Here is a 16,669-nt window from a genome sequence, read left to right on the forward strand (position 1 = left end):
AGACCCGAGAATAACATCCAGGGCTCTGGAATGTCTCAGGTGGTGCCTCTCCTAGAGGTTTTTCTCAGGCTCAGCTAGTCCCCAGGAGAGGCCACCCATTCTAGGCATCTAGCTCCTGGTGTCACAAAGCACCAGAGATCCTGCTGGGGCCTCCAAATGTTACGATGAGCCAACCAGACAACCAGAGATGCACAGCCAAATTGTAAATGAAAGGAGCACTTTATTCACCAGCGGGCTGTGGGGGCATAATCTTCCCAAGTCACAGCCCCGAGCCTTCTTTGCTGCCTGTTTATAAAGGCTCAAACTACATTCTTTTGGTGCTGCTTTTGGTACCGTTAAGGGAGGAACTGGTACAAGAGGTGGCAAGAGGGGCTGTTACAGAGGTCAGGATAAGGGCAATCGTTAATCTCTTTCTCTTTTTTATGGTCCCTCCAAGTTTCCCAAGGCCATCATTAATCCCTTTATCTTTCTGGTTCCTCTGGGTGTCAGTCTCAGGTTTTTGAAACCGGTCCGGTGTGTACGTGCCAGAACAATTGGTCAGAATAGAGTCAAGTAGCCTAGTTCACAAGGACGGAAAAACCCATGTGGCTGAACTGCAATGAGCAAGGGGGAGCATGGCAGCAAAGCACAGGAGGCTGTGTAAGCCTGAATAAGAGGTTTAGAATTGATTCAGCAGAAAGCCCTTTGGAAGTGTTAATGAAGATGTTTCCTTGATCCAATTTACATTTTTAAAATATATCTTTATTTATTTTTTAGAGGGAGAGAGAGAAACATTAATGTGAGAGAGACACATCGATTTGTTGCCTGCCACACGACCCCAACCAGGGCCAGGGACCACCGAGGTACATGTCCCTGACCAGAATCGAACCCGTGACTCTTCTGGCCCGCAAGCCGACACTCCAACCGCTGAGCCAAACTGGCCAAGGCCCAATTTACATTTTTAAAAGAATCCTCTGCGTGCTGCTGTGTGCAGAACGGAGCCTGGAGCTCTAGAAGAATGAAAGGAAGGAGAGGGGAGAGAGAGGAGCTATTTAGTCTTCCAGGAGAAAGAGGAAGATGGTGTGGCCTGGGTGGTGACAGCCAAACTGATGAGAACCGGTGGTCTGGGTTGGACTTTGGAGAGCAAGGCAGAGCCCCACCAGGTGTTCTGAGAGATTCTCACATCAAGCTTCTGGGGTTGATCAGCCCATTTTACAGATGAAACTCCAGGCCCCCTATCTGTGCCAGGGCACTGTTCCATTCATGGCACCGGGGTGTGGCCATCCTGGAGCTCCCATTGTGTTGGCTCAGAGAGATCAAGTCCCTTAGGTTGGGTCTTCCAGCCAACACCTGTGTCCCTCCCCACTGACACGCCCCCTTCGGCCAGTTTTGTTAGACCTCTGATCTCTGCTTCCCACCCCCAAACATTCCCCACCTCCCATGTCGCCTTAAGAAAGCATTTGCCCACTGTACTTGCCCCTTAGAAGGGGAAAGTGAAGCCCGAATTGACAGAGAGCAAAAACCACGAAGCAGGCCACCCCCTCGGGCCTCAGACCTGCGTGTGTGAAAAGTCCTTCCTCCTTCACCTCTCAACGCCGGCAGACCCAGGTATTTACCTAGAGGGAAGCCTTCCGTCGCAGCGCTCTGCATGACTCACTCTCCCACCACTGGGATCCCCGCGGAAAACAAGCAGTAAGCAAGGTGTCAAGATCCCGCGCCCGCCGCGCCCCCTTACAGAACGTGTGTTCCCGGTAGCCTGCGACGCTCGCAAGGGGCACTGCGCATGTGCCCTGCCCTGTCCACGCCCCTTGGTCGGCGGGAAAAGGAGGAGGGGGCGGTTAGTGCCCAGGCCGGTGCTCGGAACTTGGCCCGGCCCTAACAGCAATACTGAGTTCGACTCCGGTCGGGCTGAGCGCGCAGGCGCGAGCTGCCCTCCACGCTCGCATTCGGCTTGGGAAGTGCGCACGCGCGCGAGTTTCTGGCAGAAAGCTGGAGAGCGGCGGCCGGCGCGGGGCCTTGTGGGAGGGCTTAAGGAAGTAAAATGGCGGATCTGGCGAACGAAGGTAGGGGAGGCGCCGTCGGGGACCAGCTGGCGGCCAGCGAACGGGCGGGGGAAGGTCCAGAGGCCACAGGCCCGAGGGGTGAGCACCCCGGAGTGCTGGGGGCCCATCTGTTCTGGAATAGTAGCGCAGTGGATCCTGCAGCCGCCCCCCATTGCGTCCCCTCAGGCCGGGCTCACCGGCTCGGCCCATCACTCCCGGCAGCCCCGACCCTGCCACCGTTCGGCTAGAGGGTTCAGAAGGCCGCTGGGAGCCTGGTGGCAACCTTGTGCTTCGCGGACCAGGCCGAGGGCTGATAGGCATGGGAGGCACGGCCTCATCGCCTCAACTTCGGTTGTAAATAGATCTCAGGGCCTGGTGGTGGGCCCAGCGCGCCACACTCCCTCCCCGCCCCCTCGTTCTCCGGGACCCGGCCTACCCCCCAACCACCCACCCCCGGCCTGGCTGTCTGGCCGACCCACCCACTAGTCCCGTGGAGTTCACGTCCTCCGCGGGCCTTCCCCATTCCGAGAAACGGAGGACGCCCGGTCTGTTTTCACCCCCCGCGCCGAACTCGGCCCCCAGTTCCCGCCAGTTCCCCGCGATCCTTCGTGGCGACCTGAGAGTAGCGCCTCATCTACCCGCATTTAGGCCCGGCCACAGGATGTGGGTCGCTGAAAGTCCTGGCTTCTCTTTGGCCCTTTTTTGCTGCACTTCTAGAGAGAGACAGAGACTGTGATCCCCTCTTCTGGGGAGCGCTGACATCCCACCTGAATGTTTTTGACAAGGTTACAGTTCCGAATCCCCGGAGAAAACACTCCATAAGCAGATGTCTGCTTAAATTAACGGTGTTGTTGATGTCGCTGTAGCTTCAGGACTTCCGAGGCCTATTTTTAGCTCCCTCCTTTTCTAGGTGCACAGCTACAGGCGAGGTCTCACCCTGCCTGGCCCTGGTTCCCAATACCATGCTCCCTGCTATCGGAGGGTGTCCTGAGGTTTCCATAGTGAACTGCGTGAATGCATGAATTGGTAATAAGTGCTCACCCTGGTGGAGCATTGGGATGGTACCAGGTAATGTTCATTCAATGTCTTGATCATCCTGTGTTATCTCCGGTATTACTCACAAAAGCTCCATGAGGTAGGTACTGTAGCCCTGTGCTCCTGGTAAGGAAACTGAGTGTGGTTAAGTTATTTGTGCAAAGCAGGTCACACAGCCAGTAAGGAGCAGGGATGTGAATCAATGAGATTTGGCTTCAGAACCCCTGCTACCTTGGCCATTTTATGCCACATCTCTTTTGTAAGATAAGGGAGCCCATAGAGGGTTGAGCATTCCATTGATAAGATCCATTGAAAGGCAGAAGAGGGACTGGATAAATGAGAATCAATATGACATACTTTATGTATTTACATCTTCGTTTCATTCAGTTTTTTGATATCAAGACTAATATATCCAACATCATATTCGACATTTCCATTTGATGTCTAATAGGCATGTCAAACAGAATCCCTGTCTTTTCCCCCAAAATCTTCCCGTCCCACAGTCTTTACCCCATTGCAGTAAATGGCAAGTCCATTCTTTGAATCAGCCCCAAACCTTGAAGTCACCTTGGCTCCTCTCTTTCTCTTATAGGCTACAGCAAATCCTATCTGTTCTACCTTAACAAATAGTTCCAGAGGGTGACCACTTACCACCAACTGCCCCTTGGGCTTCTCTTCCACTCTTACCCATTTAACAACTGCTCGACCTGGAAGCCATTGTGGTCCCCTGATACCTCCTTGTTCTCCTCTCCCACCACTCTTTCCCTGACTCTGGCTTTCTCATTGTTCCTTGAATAGTCCATAAACTCCTCCATTATGCCTTTGTACCTGCTGGTTCCTCTGCCTGAATTACTCCCCCATATATCCTCATGGCCCACTCCTTCACCTCCTTTAGGTGTTTACTCAAAGATTACTTTGTTATTGAGACTTTCTGTGGCCATCTATGTTAAATTGTATCCACATTCCCTTTCCCCTTTATCCTGCTTTATTTTATTCTACAGCACTTAATCACCATCTGGCATGCTAAGTTTGCTTGTTTGTTCAACTACTCTTCTACTGGAATATAAGCTCCACACGGGCAAGATTTTCTATCTGTCGTTATTACTGATGGAGCTCTTAACATCTAGAACAGTGCCTGCCACAGAATAGGTATCCAAGAAATGTTTGTCAGATGGATGAATTCAGTGAAGACCTTCATTGTGAGGTGTATCTTTTAACATAAAAAGAAAGTTATGGATTCCTGTTTTCCAGGGATACCATTTCTGGCATATACCTGACACAGCAACTGTCAATTTTTTTTTTTTTTTTTAATCCTCACCCGAGGACATTTTCCCATTTTTTTGTTCAGGTAGAGTGGGAGGGAGAGAGAGGAACAGAGAGAGAGAGAGAGAGAAACATCGAGTGGCTGCCACCCTCACGACGGACCAGGGCCGGGGACAAACTGCAACCGAGGTACGTGCCCTTAGCGGGAACCGAACCCGGGTCTCTCTGGACCGCAGGCCGACGCTCTAACCGCTGAGCCAAACCGGCCAGGGCGCAACTGTCAATTATAAATTACACAGTTGAATGGGTAAATGTAAAATAGAGAAATGGAATGTTTTTGCTTTATAAATGCCGCATTCACCTAGTACTTTGCCTTTGGCACTAGTTCTGGCATAGTTGTCCTCAGGAAATCAACTTTCAGTGGCTTTTTATGCCTCATATATTTCTGCCATCCTTTAATTGGTCATTATGTATTTCATGACTCCATTTCTGGATTTGGCTTGGATGTTTAACTTCTTATCCACTGTAAGCTAAGATTTCCTTGCCTATGCATGATGAAGCTTTAAGGACTGCCCCCATCCATGTGCTTTCCCTCTTGCTGTTTAAGCTCCAGATGCTCTCTTGGATTCTGATTCTCCAGAGAGGGATCCTAAACTGATCCATCCTCAAACCCTTTGTCTCTCTTCTCTGGGCCATTGCCACTTCAGTATGAGTCTAAGGCATTGGCTGGCCGCCCAGTCTGGGCATCAGGATTGCCTAGGGAGCTTTCTTTATTTTTTTAATTAATTTTTTAGAGAGAGAGATAGAAACATCAGTGTGAGAGAGAAACATTTACTGGCTGCCTCCTGCATGCCCCCTACTGGGGATCGAGCCTGCAACCCAGGCATGTGCCCTGCCTGGGAATCGAACCAGGATCTCTCAGTCCATGGGACGACGCTCAGTCCACCAAGCCACACTTACTGGGAGACTAGGAAGCTTTCTTAAAACCACAAATGCTCAGTCTCTAAATCCCACCCATTCTGATTCTATTAGGTGTTAGGTGGGCCCTGGGCATCTGTATAATTAGAAAGCAACACAGGTTATCCTAATAATGCAGTAAGGGTTGAGAAACCACTGGTTTGAGTGGGACCTGTTAGAGTGCTGCTACTCTACAAAGAAATCTTTCCAGTGATGTATCCAGTACTGCATCTTATTGGGCCTTGTTGCCATGGTGATCTCTTCAGGGATGCTGACAGCAACTCCCACAGCCCTTTCTTGGTACTCTTGTAGTCCATGATTTTTAAAGTCCAGTTGGAATGTTTCTCTCCTAAAAGAGTTTCTGTCTGCGTGTTTTCCACTTGTGTTTCGGGATATTCTCTTGTGCTGGGCGTTTTGCTATTGATACATCCCAAACTCTTGTCACCCTATCTCTGGAGTTACTCTTCATTATAGAGTGACATCAGGATTTAATGGTAGCATTTTCACCATGGTAAAGTAAAAGAAGAATGGGTAAAAGGTGAGCAGAGTGTATTTGTGCTGTAGGAAATCTTGGGTTCTAGATCCCAGCATTACCAAATGTATTACCATATACATCTGAATCCTTACTGGCCTGTGGACATGTGTGATAGAAACCAGAGATACGGTATAAAGCAGGATTCTCAACTTTGGCCCCATTGACATTTTGGGTTGTATGATTCTTTTTTTTTAATCCTCACCTGAGGATATTTTTCCATTTATCCTTAGAGTAGGAGGGAGGGAGAGAGAGAGACAGAGAGAAACATCGATACAAGAGAAACACATTGACTGGTTGCCTCCTGCGCGACCCCAATCAGGCTGGGGATGAACTGCAACCGAGGTACGTGTCCTTGACCGGAATCAAACCCGGCTCTCATTGGTCCATGGGCTGATGCTCTAACCACTGAGCAAAACTGGCCAGGGCAGGTTGTATGAGTCTTTGTGGTAGAGGCTGCCCTATACCTTGTAGGATATTTAAAAGCGGGATAGTGGCATCCCTAACTTTGCCCCACAAGATGCCAGTAGCACACACCCTTTCCTGTACTCCTGCCCCAAGGGTCATGACAATCAAAAATGTCTTCAGACATTGCAAAATGTTCTGGGGCAGTGGGGTGAGGTGAACCATTGGTAGTTGAGACCCACTAAATATAAAGTGATGGTGAGGCACAGGTTTTGCCCTATTAATTGGATTTGCGTTTTGGCTCTACCTTGTACTCTCTGAGTGACTTTAGGCAAATTCTTAACCCTGTTGAGCCTCAATTTTCCCACCAGTAATGATCATATCTATCTCATGGTTGCTGGGACCATTGGCTGAATTAATACATATAAATTATTTACCACCTGTCTCAGCACACAGCAGTAAACAGTCAGTAAATGGTAGCTATTTTTACTACAGTGGACCCATGTTGTAGACTCATTTAGCTTAAATGCTCAGCAGAAGAAAGAGAGTTAAGAAATGAGCCTGAAAAAAAAGAAATGAATCTGAATAGTGCTGGTGACACTTCCCCACTGAATGAGATAGCCCTGGGGTCAGCCCGTAATGGAGGCCAGCAGGAGCTGGTCCTCCTAAGTTTTCTGTCTTGCCTTTCATTGTGTGATTTTCTAGCCATGGGTTCTCAGCCTTAGCACTATAGACATTTGGGACCGATCATTCTTAATTGTGGGGCTACCCTGTGCATTGTAGGATGTTGATTCGCTTCCCTGGTCTTGATCTACTATATGCCAGTACCACCCTCCTCCACTTATGACAACCAGAATTGTCTCTAGATGGTTGTCTAATGTTGGCTAATGTCCCCTGGCAGGTGGCACAATTGATTCCAGTTCAGAACCACTGATCTAGCCTGACCAACTGTCAGTCTAGAGATTTTTAAGGGTGGTTTTGCTTTTCTCAGTTTTTACCTTGTTGACTTAAAACCTAAGCCCTGAGAAGATGAGTTGCAACTGAATTTTTATTGATGAGCCAGAACTCAGTTGGACTCCCACATGATTCTCACCATTCCCTACCCCTGCCCTAAACTTAAATTTTAGGCTAAGTAATAAACACTTATTTTGAAGTTTTTCATTAAGTTGTGATAAACATTAACTCTGGGATTTGCCCTCAGGTCAGAGCATGTACATTTGACTCTCCACTGCCTCTCATGTCTGTAGCAGATGGAGCCTGGTGGTAATGATGTATGCCATGCTACCTCAGAGGCTGCAAAATCTTTGTATACTTTGAAGAAACTTTCAGTTTTGCCCAGGATTCTGTGTACAGACTGAGCAGCTTGTGGTTCTGCAAGTATAACCTTTTCAACCAAGTTTTCAGTCTGCCTCTCAATTAACTGGAAAATGGAATTACCCCAGCAGTCCCATTACCCTCACATCTTCATTGGATGTTAGGATTAGTTGGGATCTGGTGTGTGCAAAGGAGTTGGAGTGAGGTAAGGTTAGAATGGAGTTTAGAGAAGGGACTGTTTGGGTGAAGGGAGCGTTTTAGGTACCAGTTGAATTCTGACCTAGTAAGTGAGTTCAGCAGAGAATAGGCTGGAGTAGAGTGGGAGATGGCCATTTGGGGAGCAGTGGAATACATTTGGAGGACCTCATGTACATTAGAAAGGCAGGTGGCAGAGGTGGCTAGTATTGACTTGGCCAAGGCTTGGTAGCTCTCCATGGTACTTTAAAGCAGTTGAGAGGCAGATGGTTTTGCAATTGCATCATTATCTACTCAGGACCTAGTGGTAGTGCAGGCAGCAAGCAGCAAGTTTCTTCGTTTTGTTTGAACAGTATTTGTTTTTCCCACTTGTGTGCAGTAACCTTCCTGTGTTCTCATGGACTCCTTCCTGTTTGGTATGACTGTGCATTACTACTTGGTAGCAAACTGTAGCACAGGGCCTCAGAGTAAATCCCTGCATGTCCACAGTTTGCTTGGTTGTTGGCACACTGTGCTGTTGCATAGCACTCAGTGTGAATCTTAACCCTGATTGCCCATCCCTCTTGTTTATTGTTTAAAGAGATTGTGAAGGAAAATAAAAACTGCTGCTTGTTCTGTACCATCAGAGGTTGCTGCAGGGGGTCCAGAGCGTCTGTAGTTTTTAAAAGCCCCACATATGTTTTATGACATGAAGCTAGAGTTGAAACCACAGGCAGGAGTTACAAAGTTGCATCAGGGGCTAGCAGACATGTTTAATTTGACCTATTTAGGTTTTTCTTTGTTTTAATTAGGAGCCAACACTTAAAAGAGATCTGATGGTTTTGCAATTGCATCATTATCTACTCAGGACCTAGTGGTAGTGCAGGCAGCAAGCAGCAAGTTCCTATTTTCTCCGTTTCTGGTGCCTTCCTGACCTGGGTTGGCATTTGGGTTTCAACCTTGTTGTACCCCTCTTAGACACAATGTTCTTCCTACTCAGGACACTCTTTAATCTCAGCGGCAAGCTCTGACTGTCTGCAGTTAATTTAGGATTCAGTGTCCTCCAATGCTAGTACTCAGAGCAGTATATGGCAGCGGATCTCCTGGAAGACCTCAAGACCTTTTCTTTTCTTTTCTATCTTCACCTGAGGACATTTTTCCATTTTTTGTTCAGATAGAGTGGGAGGGGGGAAGAGAGAAAGAGAGAGACAGAGAGAGAGAGAGAGACAGAGAGAGAGAGATCGACGTGAAAGGGACACATCGACTGGTTGCCACCCACACCGGGGCTGGGGACAAACTGCAACCAAGGTACATGCCCTTGGCGGGAACCGAACCCGGGCGGTCTCTCTGGACCATAGGCCAACACTCTAACCGCTGAGCCAAACCAGCCAGGGCCTCAAGACCTTTTCAAACGGACTTCCAGTTCAAAACTATTTTCATAACAATACAAAGACATTTGCCCTTTTCACTCTCATTCTCTTGTGAATGGATAGTGTAGTTTTTTCAGAGATTATAATAGCAACAGATGGGCTGCAGAAGCAGATAAGAGAATGTAGCTGTCTTCTGTTGAGCCAGACGGTAAAGAGATTTGTCAGAATGTAAAATAATGCCCCCCTTTTCACTAGATTTTTGTCGTTGTTGTTTTCAAAAAGTTATTTTTCATAAAAATTTTATTTAGATAAACTTTTAATGACTATCTTTTAAAAAATCTTTAAAATATATATATTTAAAAATATATTTAAAGATATATTTAAAAATATCTTTTACTAATATTTTTGTATTTTCTTAGTTTTAGTTTCTAATATGGTAAGTGTCAGTAGCTATAGGCCACATTTATAAAAACTCTTGAGGATCTTCAATTATTTACAAGTGGGAAAAGGGGTTCCGAGACCAAAAAGTTTGAGAACCCCTGGCATGTGATGTGGATCCCCAGTGTAAAGGGTCTGAGTGGGGCCTGTAGGGAGATCCACATGGGTTTCTCCTGTCTCTCCAGCCCCAGGGGAATTTTAAAGTGGGACTGACCAGCAGGCTCCAGTAGATAACTTGTGGCATAGTTGGAAGCTCCTGGATTGACTATCCTCAATTTGTGCCTCATCTCTGCCACTTACTTGCCCAGAATCTTGGGCAAGTTGTTTGACTTCAGTTCCTGTATCTGTGGAATGGGGACAATGCTAATCAGTCTGAGGAGAGTTGTATGAGAGAGAGCATATGTTGGGTCATTGACTCACTGGCATGTGTGGGTACATGTCAGCTATGGCTGGCTGTAACTCTTCTGATTGGGTGCCTGAGTAGAGAAAAAGCTCCTTTGGGGTTATAGCTGTGTTTCTCTACCTCGTCATTATTGACATTGGGGTTAGTGGGGGCTGTCCTGTGCATGTAGCATGTTTAGCAATATCTCTCCCTGACTTTTACCCACATGATGCCAGTGGTACCCACCTAAGCCCAGTCATGACAAGGAAACATGTCTCCAGACATTGTCAGATGTCCCCTTGGGGACAGAATCCATCCCTGTTTGAGACCACCCTGGTTTAAGGGATTCCATTGATACCCCACCCCCAAAGAGACTCAGTGTTCTATAATCATCTGGCCTACTAAAATCCTAGTCCTGCACACATTTAAATACACAAACTGATTGGGGAGGAAGAAAAGAGGTAACTCACAGAAGCTGGGGGGTCACCCTGGTTTGTACTGTTTGACACATTGGGAATTTACTCTGGTGTATAATGTGAGTTAGGAATCTAAAGCTTTCTATTTCCAAATAATTAATGTAGGGCTTTTCTACCTCAGAGCAGTTGATATTTGCGGTTGGATCATACTTTGTGATTGGGGGACTGTCCTATGTACCATAGGATGTTCATCAGCATCCCTGGTCTCCATTTCTAGATGCTATTAGCAGCTTCTCCCCATTGTGATCACCAGAAATGGCTCCAGACATTGTCCATTGTTTCCAGAGGGGACAGAATCAGCCCTGGTGAGAACTACTAGGTAATAAGATTAAATAAAACTATCCAGGAATAAATTATTCGCCAACTAGAGTTTAGGGCTTATTGTCCTAACCTTCCTTTTCCATTGTGGCCTTTTGGCAGCTAAGTAGGCATCTTGGACTTCATATCCCTGTTAATAAGGAAAAACAGTGTTTTCCGTGACCTTTCAAGTCCAAGGTGAGGACATGACAGAATGTCAGAACTGAAAAGGACCTTGAGAGATGTTCTGGGTCCAGGCCGTTCCATTTCACGAGAGCTGAAGCAGAGAGTGTTGGCTGGTACCAGTGTGCCTACCTCCAGCCATTGAGTCAAAGAGCCCATGGTCATCCTTTCCAGTGGATCAGTACCACTGACTTAATGGGAATTTGTTCTTCCGAAAACTGACTCATGGGGCACTACATTTGCTCTCTTTGTCAGAGGAAAATAGAAAATTGCAGAGACGGTAGTAGTTACTCTATGCACATGTTTAGAAGGCAAGCCTTGTTTTCACAGGAAGTTGAAAAAGCCTTGGCTAAATTAAACTCCCCCATGTTTTGCCACACAGAGACGCGGGAATTTGTTGACTCAGAATTAATGCCAGTACTGCATCTGTAACAGCAGAGCAGGAGTGGGGAAAACAATTCTTGAGAGTTTGGCTCTTGCTCAGTGGAGTAAAGCCACTGGGGATCTAAGAGTCCAGGGTCTGGGTTATTCATCATCATTGCCATTTGGGGGGCCGGGGGGGGGGAGGAACACCCTGCTTGTGGAGTCTTGTCAAAGCAGCAAAAGTTATTACAGATGCTAGCACCTGCCACTAAGAGAGCAAGACGTGCCTTCACAACATCATTACAGTCATCTCCATCCCCACACCTAATGGACTGGCAGGCTCTGTCCCCAAAATATTTAACTCTGTCCATTTTTCCCTGTCTCCAAGGCCACAAGACTAGCCTGAGCCACTGAGCCACCATTGTCACTGCCACATCTCACCTGGAGGCTCCTTGCTGGTCCCCTTGCATCTACTCCTGCCTCCCTGAAATCTGTTCTCACCACTCCCCAGATGATCTTCCCCAACATTTTATTACAAAACTTTTCTAACACATGTGAGAGGAAGAATCACATGAGGACCACTGCCAGGGTGTATCTTTTAAAAATATAAACCAGGCCCGGGTCATGTGGCTCAATTAGTTGGAGCGTTATCCCATACTCAACCAGGTTGTGGGTTTCATTCCCAGTCAGGCATATGCCTGGGTTGCAGGTTCCATCACTGGTCAGGGTGCATATGGGAGGCAACCAGTTGATGTTTCTCTCTCATGTCGTTTTTCTCTCTCCTTCCTCTCTCTAAAAATCAATAAACATCCTCAGGTGAAGCATACACACATGCCCCCCACCCCAGATCATGTCACTCCCCTGCTGGAGTCTTCTACCAGCCTCCCTTTAGACTAGAGAACTAGATTTCTCACCACAGCACCCCTTCCTCAGTCTCACCCCCCCCTCTTCTCTGTGGTAACTCTGTCATGTTGAACTCCAGGTTGTTTCTGTCCTTAGGAATTGCATATTTGGGGTTCCCTCTGCCCAGTATATTCAGCCTTCAATCCTTTATGTCTGAGGTTCAGATGACATCTCAGAGAAGCCTTTCCCACCCACTCACCCTGTACCCTTCACCCAGTCACTCATCCTCACTCCCTGCTTTAGCTTCCTTATAGCACCAATCTGCAGGATTGTCTCATTATCTCTTACACCTTTGGGTACTTGACTGTCACAGAGAACTGTGACTATGTTAAGCATGGTGACTGGCACAGAGCTGGTGCTCAGTAAATCATGCTGCTGGGAGCAAGGCTCGGCTAATTGGCCCTCTAACGGATCTCACCTCAGTGAATCCCTCAGCCTGAGAAGGGTTTGAGGAGTTCTGAGCTACTGAGCATTTGTGTTGAGGTATCGCCGCACCCATGCAGCTTTCAGAAGGAGCCAGACTTTCCTTCAAATGTGAAGCATTTATCATTGCTGGGGGCCTGAGGTCCCATGTGTTAAGGTGGCATCAAAGTATTTGCAGTCTTCTATGTATAATTATAGTAATGATAATAATGCCAACGTGGAATTCGTATTTTGTACCAGCCACTTCCCAATCACTTTATACACATCATCTCATTCAATCCTTCCCCAAACTGCCTGGAGTGTAGGTACCATCCCTGTTGGACAAAGGACAGTATACTAAGAGTGAGTTAACGTGCCCAACCACAAATGGTTGAGACCAATTTGAATGCACACAAAAACCAGAACCTGCGTTCCCGAATTTTATCAGTTTGGGTCTGCAGCCTCAGTAGAAGTTCTATAGTCCTTAGATTTTGTTCCTTTGAGGGGATTTCTGTTGTCTTTTCTCCAGTCTTCAGTCACTTTTACTTTGCCTAAGCTGTACTGGTGTCATACAATCTAGTGGCATAATAGAGAATTGCTGTCAATGCTGAATCCCTGAATTTATCAGCAGTTTTAGGTGAAGTAGCTGACTTTGTATAATTTATTTAATAGGTTTGTGGGGTTTCTCTTTTCCCTTTTTCCCAATATTTTTATTGATTTTTTTTTTAGAGAAAGGGGAAGGGAGAGGGTAGGAGAAAAAGAAACATCAATGTGAAAGTGGAACATCAATTGGCTGCCTCCTGTACACCCCCTACAGGGGATCGAACCTACAACCTGGGCCCTGACCAGGAATCAAACCAGCAACCTCCTGGTGCACAAGACGACACCCAACCAACTGAGCCTCACCGGCCAGGGCTATGGGGTTTCTCTTAAAGTTAAGACACAGAAGTGCCCAAAGTACAAGGTCTTTCCTCAGCATCTTAGTCTAGGAGGGTAGGGCAGGGGTAGAGGGTTTGGCTGTGGGGTGGACAAGTAGAAGAAGGCAGACTGCTGCTTGACTCAAGGTGGGGTTCAGGGCATGTCAACTCCCTTAGAAAGTCAGGCTTAGGGTTCTGATCCCACCTCTGCCACTTACCAGCTTTGTGACTTCAGGTAAGGCATTTGTCTGTCCAAGGCTTCTCAGTTTTGTTTTATGATTTGCAAATCAGAGATGATAAATAATACCTGTGCCATGGGGGTTGCGATGGCATTCAGTGAGACTGGGTGTGTGAAGCGCCTACTGTTGGGCCTAGTAAAGGCCATTCAATAATTGTGAATTGCTCATTGCCCTCACCATTGTTAGAAGTATAGGGGTCAGGCAGTAAGATGAGAGCGGAGAAAATTGTCTTCAGTTTCAGTAGATGAGGGTAATGCTCCAAAGAACATTCCAGAAAAAATAACACATAAAAATAAAAGACAGCATCATCTCCCGAAACCGTGCCCCCTATGATCTCCATGAGACCAGTTGAGAGTTGCCTGAGGAGAAATAGATTCGGGTACCAAAAAAAGAATTCAGGTGCCCACCATTTTCCACTAGCTGGGCTGGGTGGCCACTGAGCATGCAGTACACTAACATTGAGAGAGGCATCACCTAGCAACAGCATGATTGAGATCAGTGTCATTCTTCACCAAATAATTAGTTTGCGAACAGAGCTGACACATCAGTGATGAATTCACCTTTATATTGCTGCACAGAACTGTTTATAATAATTCCTGAAAAAAATGTCTTGAAGGGCTGAGATGGTGTCATAGGATTAAAGCAGTTGCCACGTATTAATACTGTTATTTGTGTTGGCAAGATGCTTTCCATATTTTTTGCACAGATAAGGAGATTAAAGATACATCAGCCCTGGATTAAAACTCATTTTACACAAGTACCTTGCTGACATTTTAGACAGGAATTCCAAGTGGCTTTCCAGAAAGAGGCTGTTTCTTGGCAGGTGTTGGAACCATCATTTAAAAGGGGAATAAACAGAATAGCAAAGATAATCCAGATATCCTTCTCTGTATGTTTTCCTGGGTCTGCATATTTCCTTCTATTTAGTTTAACAGAGATCCTCAGAGACAAAGGTTGGAGGCAGCCACAGGGGGGTGCCAAAGCTTGTCACAGGGTCTGCCTTTGGTATTTGTTAATCCCTTCACAGAAGGAAAGTTTATGTGAAAGGGAGGAGTAGAGAGAATGTGTGTGTTTTCAGCTTGGAATCTGAATGTTATGCAAAGCATTACGTGGTTAAACATTTGACCAATGAAGACAGTGCAGTTTGTTTCACCACAGAGTGTGCATCTTGGAATGTGTCTTGATTCTTTTCTTGAGGATTTAAAGGATCAGCTAGCTATTGGCTTAAGTGCACACTTGTCCAATTACTCGTTGAAAAGCCTTGGGCTTCCCCTGGCCAGCATGGTAAGAGCGTCACCCACGGACTAAAGAGTCCCAGGTTCAATTCCGACCAAGGGCACGTACCTCGGTTGCGGCTCGTCCCCAGGCCCACTTGGGATTGTGCAGTTGGCAACCAATTGATGTGCCTCTCTCACATCAATGTTTTTGTGTCTCTCTCACATCGATGTTTCTCTCTCTCTCTCTCTCTCTCTCTCTCTCTTTCTCTCCCTCCCTCCCTCCACGTCCTCCCTCCCTCCCTTCAGCTCTATCTGAAGATTAATGTAAAAATATCCTCAGGTGAGAATTAAAAAGAAATTTTTTTTTTAAGTAAAGAAGCCCAGCCAGTGTGGCTCAGTGGTTGAGCGTTGACCCATGCACCAGGAGATCGCTGGTTTGATTCCCAGTCAGGGCACATGCCCAGGTTGTGGGCTCGATCCCCAGTTGGGGGTATGCAGGAGGCGGCCAATCGTTGTATTCTCTCATCAATGTTTCTCTCTGTCCTTCTCCCTTCCTCTCTCTAAAATCAGTAAAGAAAAAAATTTTTTTTTTTTTTTAAAGAAAAGCCTTGGGCTCGCCCCAAAATTCATCGATGGCCCTGTAGTTTCTTTTGTACTCTTCTGTAGGTGTTTATACAGAATGTTAACTGATAGCTTCTTTATTCCTGATGTTATTTCTCTGAAGAAAAGTGGTCCTTAGCTTGGAGACCCACCTGAACAGAAAAGATGGGAGAAAACAAACTGCGGTCATGACTTCTCCCTTTTGCAATTGTGCATGGATAGCAGTGTAGTTCAGCTGCATGGGCTTCAGAGTCGGGCCCACCTGGGTTGGAGACCCAGCCCCACCTTGGACAAGTCACTCAGCCTCTCTGAATCTCCATTTCCTGTTCTATAAAATAAGGACATTGGGATTACCTACCTCCTAAGGTGGTTGTGAAGATTCAGGATAATAATGCAGATAAAGCACTGAGCACCTGCCTAGCCCATAAATATTGGGAGCTCAATGACTGCTTGCCTGTGTATGAAATGGGGTTTGGAAAACCCCATCTGGGAATACCCTTGCTCTGAATAACGTAGCAGAGACTGAGAGAAATCTAAAGATGGGATCCCAAGACCTCTATTACCCTGGAGGTTGGGAAACACTGTTCTATCCAGGGCCACCTCTAGGGTGTAGGTCAAATCCTGGCTGTCCTTTCCTTGCTTATAGTGGGGACTCCGCCTCCTTTCCTCAGCCACCCTTTCCTTTGGGGCTCTTCTTCTTTCTTAGACTGGCTTTAGGGCAGTGCCCTCTCCATCTTTCCTTACTGCCTCTGAAATATATAACTCCTTTCATCTTAAGGGTTTTGCCAGCAATCAGTCTCTGAGCAAAAAAAGACACAGATAAAACCATTAAGTCCAGTCCCTGGCGTACTGGTACAGGTAGTACTGGGCAGCCCACTATTTTATTTTATTATAATTAATTAATTAATTAATTTATTTATTTTCCTCACCCGAGGATATTTTTCTATTGATTTTTAGATAAAATGGGGAAGGGTGGAGAAACATCAATGTGAGAGAGACATTTTGATTAATTGCCTCTCTTGTGACCCTGACCAGGGCCAGGGATCAAACCTATAACCCAGGTACATGCCCTTGACTCGAACCCAAGACTCTTCAGTCCTCGGGCCGACACTAACTACTGAGCCAGACCTGCCAGGGCGAAACCCACTATTTTAATTCTCTCAAGTGTGGGGTTGTTTAAA

General features: G+C 46.6%; 1 protein-coding gene across 9 annotated transcripts in view; it reads left to right on the top strand.

Annotated features, from left to right (window-relative positions):
• Nucleotides 1-1,967: 1,967 nt before the first annotated feature.
• RANBP3 (RAN binding protein 3) overlaps nt 1,968-16,669 on the top strand; it is a 61,980-nt gene continuing 47,278 nt past the window's right edge. For 5 of the 9 annotated variants that reach the window (XM_036281702.1, XM_036281699.1, XM_036281704.1 and 2 more), the window contains exon 1: nt 2,006-2,120. In XM_036281702.1, coding sequence (XP_036137595.1) covers nt 2,021-2,120 — 100 coding nt within the window. In that variant the 5' untranslated portion in view covers nt 2,006-2,020. Of the gene's footprint in view, nt 2,121-10,584; nt 10,687-16,669 lie in introns of those variants that run through there. The other 4 variants (XM_036281706.1, XM_036281705.1, XM_036281700.1 and 1 more) reach the window with 4 other exon arrangements.

The sequence above is a fragment of the Molossus molossus genome, unplaced genomic scaffold (genome assembly GCF_014108415.1).
Source record: "Molossus molossus isolate mMolMol1 unplaced genomic scaffold, mMolMol1.p scaffold_m16_p_4, whole genome shotgun sequence".
Lineage (NCBI taxonomy): Eukaryota > Metazoa > Chordata > Mammalia > Chiroptera > Molossidae > Molossus > Molossus molossus.